Raw genomic sequence first — 6,703 nt, 5'->3', positions numbered from 1 at the left:
GTTTGTCGAACAATGCGGCCCCCTTCTCTGGTCCCGCCCATGTCCGGCGAACGGACTTTTCTTTTCCTATGTTTAAGGGTCGCTCTACTTGGCGCGCGTTCTCGGAAAGACCTTTTCGCAACTCCGTACTAGCAGCATCACCATCACCGTTATGTTTCACTGATGCTTCATCAGACTACGCGGCGCACACTGCCGCTTTAGTCAAAGGGTATAGCAACTGGCGTCTATTCCTTCATCCACTCGTTTATTCACGTCGATAAAGTGTGTGACACCAATGATTACGATGATGCCCATGCGCGGTCGGAAGCATGTTTCTAGGGAGATTAGGTGTATGATCTACACATGGCTCGCACATCGGCCACCATCGCTCCGTACCATGCACCTCTGCCCGTACCTTCTGCAGCGTACATTTCGCACCATCGAATTTGTTCTTCTCGGCAGGCCTTGCCGGGGAGAACCGATTCGAGGGTGCCAAATATTTGCTGCATGAAACACGGGCTGCTACGGTTCCATATGACGTCACATGCAAGGCATGCTGGGTATGGCCCCTAATGTTCACGCTTTATGCTTTGTAATTTGTTTTCCGGTGTTCTTATCGGCTAATGTAGGCACTCTCATTGGCTGCGGAACGGAAATAAGAGGCTCGGAACAACCCACATCCTGCATTTCTTGAGTTGTCAGTGGCTATGTGTACCTCACCGTCAAAACCACCGGCTCCAAATCCTGAGGGGACTTATTTTATTTTAGGTCCCACTATGAACAACATTTGTTTGTGTCGTCGTGGTTAAGGAATGTTTACTTATTGGCTCGACCCGATTGTGCTTCGGGACCAACTCAACAAAGATCGCGCGCACTCAAAAAGCCTCGTAAAAATAAACCCGTAGAAAACGAGACAGCAAATGTAAGCGTGTCTTAAATCGACGATCAGACTTGTTGAATAAGATGCCAATTTTATTGATTGCTCTCGTTTTCCTCACCGCACATCTTAATAAGCAGCTTCTAGCGTGCAAGCGTCTAGACTCTGTTTCGCAGTAGGGTGCCTCAATGTCCTTCTGTTTAGGGTGATGCCATCGTTTGTAGTACCCGATGCCGACAGCACGCGCTCACAGGAAAAATACAAAAAAAACGCAGGAAACAAAATGTCGCCGTAGCACAGTCAGCGCCACGAACACGTGCAGGGACGCGCTCTTTCACGCCCTTCAGAACAAGAAAAAAATAAAAATAAGCGTTTGAAACAAAATGACCAGATGTCATCTACCCAAGCAAAGCGTACACGGAGGCACCCTATTTCGCAGTAAGTTCGAGCGAAGGCGATGCTACAAGGACCAGACTCCGATGTTCAGGGATGTCCACGGAAACTTGCTGAAGGCGTTGCGCTCTGTCTTGTAGCTTCTTTGTTCGCACTTATGTCCAAGCGCAATATAAAATAGCGAATTCCACAACCAATAAACGATCGCAAATGCATCGCACATAAAAGTCTGCGCACGGCCTAGCTCACACCACTAGTCCTCACCAAGAAAGCACACTCACGTACACACACACCATAAAATAAATGCGTAGCCACTCATCGCACAGTCCCTGCCACTAATTGTATTAACCTATAGTCAGTGACGGAGAGCTTCCTATCTCTGATATGACATTTTGTTGCACGTGCGGTCAAACCTTTGCTAAAAAGCAACACACTTAGAGACGGAGCTTTTACGAATTCTTACGCTGCCATTGACTATAGTCAAGCACTAAACGTCGACCAACACTACGAATTCAACCTACCATTTAGCCGTAAAGCTTGCCATGCCCGAAGCCGTAGCCGTGTCCGAGGCCGTAACCGCCGAGAGCCAGACCGTATCCTCCGTGGCCGTATCCGCCGTAGCCGTAACCGCCATGTCCGCCGAGGGCAAGACCGTATCCACCATGTCCGAATCCGCCGTAGCCTCCGTGGCCGTATCCTCCGTATCCTCCGTAGCCTCCGTAGCCTCCGTGACCGACGACGGCAACTCCGTGTCCTCCGTGTCCCTGGACGCCGCCTCCGAAGCGCACCTGGAGGTTGTAGGCCTGGGGAAGGTAGCCGCGGTGGCCGTGGCCGTAGGAGCCGATGGACGGGCCGTACACGCTAGCGCTGTAGGCGGACGGGGCGGTGAAGCCGGCGGCGGAGACGGCGGCCACCAGGCCGAGAAAGACGGCTGCTACCTGCAGAGGCATCAAGGGAAACACTTAGGGGTAAACATTCATATGTCACTTTAGTTTGAGTCTCAAGAGGTGATTGAAGGCAACAGACAATCTATAGGAAGACGATAAGAATGCAACTTAACTGGTATGTGTGTAAGTTCAGATAGAAGAAGGCACTGATTAACGTTTAACGTGCACGCAATAAAATGCGAGGGAGCTACCGCAATAAATAATTTGGGTAAAGCTTGGAGTATAATATTAATACAGGCAGAAAATTGCTAACAAAATAAAGATGGTTATATGTTTGGGCGGTAATGCATCGTTCGCAGACTATGTGGGATGTTTCTAGAAGAACAAACGAAGCCAGTAGGCAGATTAGATTTCAAAATTTTCGATTCTCAGATCTTATTGTTTTATATGTTTTTTTAAAGGAATTGAGGAAGGGCACCACCAAGGGTGGAACCTGCGGCTTCATTTGACTCAACACAGATGCGAACCACAGCGTAGAAATCTGCGTTTAGCGGCACTTACCGCATTTAAAACTGTCATGAAAACGTACTCTATCAAAAACGGCTCCCAGTTGGAAGAACAGTGTGCTTTTTTTAGTAGAGATATCCCTATAGTGATCAAAAAATATATTTATTATCCCTCTTTGACTTGATGGAGATATCGCAAAACTTTATCTTAAATTCTAAATACGATAAGCAATCATTAGTATACTATCTGCTGCTTTTTTGTGGGAAAACTGCCTTTTTTGCTGTTACCCAGAATATAGCGGTCATTGAAGGCCAGCTCAGGTTATCTCTGTAAATAATCTGGAATCTAAACCCTTTAAGATTGCCTAACTATGCGTCGTCAATATTGTTGTCATATCAACTAAGGGCAACCTATGGCTCATAGTGCCAACTTTCAAGATAAGACATCACCGGTCAACGCATTTGCTCTGTCAGCTTAACAGCGTGAAAAGAAAATTTTTCGCTAAGAGAAACTAAAAAAAAAAAAGATAGAGATCATTAGTTATGTAAATATTGACTCCTTAGAATATACCCTCCCTCTGATAATTGTGTATTGAGACGAAAGACAATAAACCATTAGAGTTGAAATATCGGTCAAGGTCAATGTTTCGCTTGGCTATTAGTCATAGTGTACGTGAGAAGTTTTTGCAACCCATTTATGATGCAAAATCGAGCATGCAGCTACCCAAGCAACTTTCAGAGCTAAAAAAGCGCACGTTGATCAGTTCGGTTCAGTTGCAACAGACGCCTGTGGACGCACGTGGCATGTTTAAACATGACGCGTACACTGGCGCCGCTGATATGTGTAAGGGTCTAAACATTAGTACTATTCAGTGGATGTCTAAAATACGTAATGCCATCCTAGAATTAGCAGTGTATATTATTTCTTTTTTTTCATATTTTACCTAGCTGTACATACGGGGAAATTTTAATAAATCGAGCGACTCAACTAAATTAGGAGAGGTGCTAAATATGTCGACAATAAAGGGGAATATGTAACCTCAGTAACCTTATCGTTCCTAAGCTTATTGCCTTCCCGTGCAATATGCTGCAGATGCCTTAATTTCATTAAGAATGTTATTATTACTTTTGTTTATAAATCAGGCATTAATTAATAAATTTTAGAAAATCGAATTCATTTGTACTCCTCACAACATATTTCAAGGTCATCCCGAGCACACCTCTCTCTTCCTAACTTCCCTAGGAGTCTGTTATACGAAACCCCAGTTATGCTTCCTTCAAACGTCCCTGCAATTGCAAGCTAAATTAGAACAATACCTGCTCACAAAAAAAAAAAAAAAAAGGCTGCCATCAAGCTCATCCCGTACAACTATTGCACCACTTGACGACTGATGACCGATATAAAACTGGCGTACCTCGTCAGTGTGCTGGTGAGATTTCAAAGGCACTTCACTTAGGGTTTATAGCTTCCCTGAATGCCTCACAAATATACGCGAGAATTTAAGTACTCCCAACTCCGGGAACATATGAGCAAGAAAACAAATGTTTGAATCTTGCACTACCGTCTGGGATCAACCATGCCTTCCCGTGATCTCTCTCGTAAATTCTGGAATGATAACTAATTTACGGAAATCTTAAACATTTTACTCACTCAATTTAAAGGTCCGTGTTAACTGTTTGACTTGAATTTATTTGTAAGGTACCCTAAAAAACGCCTTGAAAAGTCAAATTAATTCTCAAGCATCCAGCAGTCATCAGCTCATCAGGTTCCTTTCTAACGTCCTCCCTGTGACATGATATTCCATTCAAGTTATGTTGTAGTTGCTTTTGTAATAGCAGTGATTTCTTGATATCCGCCGAACCCCCTAAAAGCGGGCGTACGACTTCAGAAGACTTCGTCTATATTCTTTCAGAAAAAACCTAGAACTTCTCAATTTTTTCCCGATACCCCCAAATACGTGTTGTCAGATATCCCTATCCTGTACACTTCGAAGGTACCTGTCTGAGCCCGCCTTCTTTTTTCCCACAGTCCTCAGATCCTCCAGAACCAAAGTAAGTCCATGAAAGTCCTTCCAGATATTTAGGAAACGAACACATCCACAGTACTTCTTCAAAGCAGCTTCCCGAAAATCTCCATGAAATTCCTCCAAGACCGTCTGCTCCTCGAAGACGCTCCCATCAGAGCCGTGCCCCGGTCATCCCACGCACCATACAAACCATAGCTGCGCTTCCCTACCACGACGAATCGTCCCGCGCCGTAATCCACATCCAAATACCCACCAGAGCGTTCATTTTTCCAAAGGCTTGCGTTCCGTCGACGATAACAGACCAGCGAGTAATTGTGTTCCCCGAAAGGCCCACGTTTTTATACCGGGCCAGCCTCTCACCTCGTTCGGCAAGACACCCCTCCTTCCAGGAGAACAAGACCCAGCCGGTAACAAACGCCCCGGTCTCCCAGAGCGAATGAGCGAGGCATGCATACCTGTCCGCCGGCACTCTCTGTTTAGGAGAGCAAGGACGACTTCTGGAGCCAGGGTGCGGTCGGAAGTTTTGTCCCCCGAAGGCCCCCCCTTGCCGACTGCCTCGTTCTTCGAACGGTCTCCAATCTGCTTGCGAAAGTCGGCTCCCACCCTCGGGCGTAATTAAGCGCTGTGTCGCCGATGGCCGAGAAAAACAAACGCTCGCTTTTTTTCTCCGCGCCGATCGCCCACGGACTCCTTTTCGTACCCTTGTCGAAAGCCGCGATCGAGACAGCTGGCGGACCGGCGGTGGCTGAAGGCGGGCTGGGCCGCAGGGCTCTTGTGGGGTTTGTGGTCTTTCTCGACAGGGCCCTCGGGCCAGTGCTCTCTTGTTCAATTGCAATTCACGGCTTTGATTTGGCTTATGCTCGGTCTTTAGTTGTTTCGGCTTTCTCTGTTTGAAAGTGAATTGTTTAGCTGGGCGACAGCGGATGCATCACAACGGTCAAAGACAGCTTCAGAGACGCGGTGTGCGGTTCATTATGGCCACGCTTCTTGCTTTGTGATTTGTTCTTCAGTGTTCTTATCGTCTCATGCCTCAATCTTATGCTACGGAGCGATGATTAAATTCTCAGGACTCGACACAACCAGTGTTTCTTAAGCTAGTTGAGGGTCATCATTGTGATTTGATTTTTTGATTATCATAAAGAAAACAGTGTCTCGTGGTCCAGTCGACGTTATTACATTGTAAAATGATTCTACCCGTGAGGTACCTTTTTCGACTACAAAGGAACGTACCACGTTGACTGAAAAAGAAATAGGCAGTTTGCCCACGATTATGTTTTCACAAAGTAATATGTTATAACAAGAGGAAAGCACTGGAATTCGCAACTGAAATTGGCGGATGAGATTATGACATTCAAATAAGCTCAGTAGTTCATTTGAATATACGCGCTTTTGAAAGCAAATTATTCAAGTTAGTCGTAACCGACTAAAGTAATTTATTTTTATAGATACTAGATTATTTTTTAACATAATGTCGTGAAGAAACCTATTCAAACACATCATTCAGAAGCCTATTTAAAGGGGCCATGAAACGAATTTTTGGCCGGAATAAATTATTTTAAAATAGAATTTTACTAATCGCATATCGTTTAGTGGGCCAAAAGAAAAAGGGTGGAAAGTCAAAAGCCAGCATTTCGGTACTAACATTTGAAAATATAGCGCACTATTTCGTACCTCCTTCGAAAGCTCTCCAACTTTTCACTATAATACATCCGCGGTTCCCAAAGCACGTCAGCGGTGCCAAAATGACGTCAGCCGAGCCCAGCTCAGGCATTGGACACGAGAACTGCGTCATTCGGACGTATGCGCTTGTCAACAATCAATCCGCTGACGAATATTTGGGTCTGTGTTCGTGGCCAAGGAGTGCCCTGACGGAACTTACCGTCACTTGCGAATGCCAAGTTCTATGGTGTGCATAAAAAGCACGGTGGAAGCTTGGAGTCATCGCATCGGTGCCCAAGCATGTCACGACGACGCGATTTCACAATTCGCCCTTGAGTTGAGGATTAAAACCAAGGAGGAAGAAGTCGAAAATCG

At 45.6% G+C, this 6,703-nt stretch overlaps 1 protein-coding gene across 1 annotated transcript; it reads right to left on the bottom strand.

Moving 5' to 3' along the window:
- Window positions 1–1,773: 1,773 nt before the first annotated feature.
- On the bottom strand, window positions 1,774–4,934 carry LOC8024542 (glycine-rich protein). Its single transcript, XM_040210218.3, has 2 exons — window positions 4,923–4,934; window positions 1,774–2,187 (listed from the first exon to the last, which is right to left on the bottom strand). The coding sequence occupies exons 1-2, from the start codon at window positions 4,932–4,934 to the stop codon at window positions 1,774–1,776; spliced, it is 426 nt and encodes a 141-aa protein (XP_040066152.2).
- Window positions 4,935–6,703: the final 1,769 nt, after the last annotated feature.

Source organism: Ixodes scapularis, unplaced genomic scaffold, assembly GCF_016920785.2.
Source record: "Ixodes scapularis isolate PalLabHiFi unplaced genomic scaffold, ASM1692078v2 PGA_scaffold6__148_contigs__length_123643588, whole genome shotgun sequence".
NCBI classification, from domain to species: domain Eukaryota; kingdom Metazoa; phylum Arthropoda; class Arachnida; order Ixodida; family Ixodidae; genus Ixodes; species Ixodes scapularis.
Note: the sequence above shows the minus strand (reverse complement) of the source record. Positions and strands in the feature narration are given on the sequence as shown.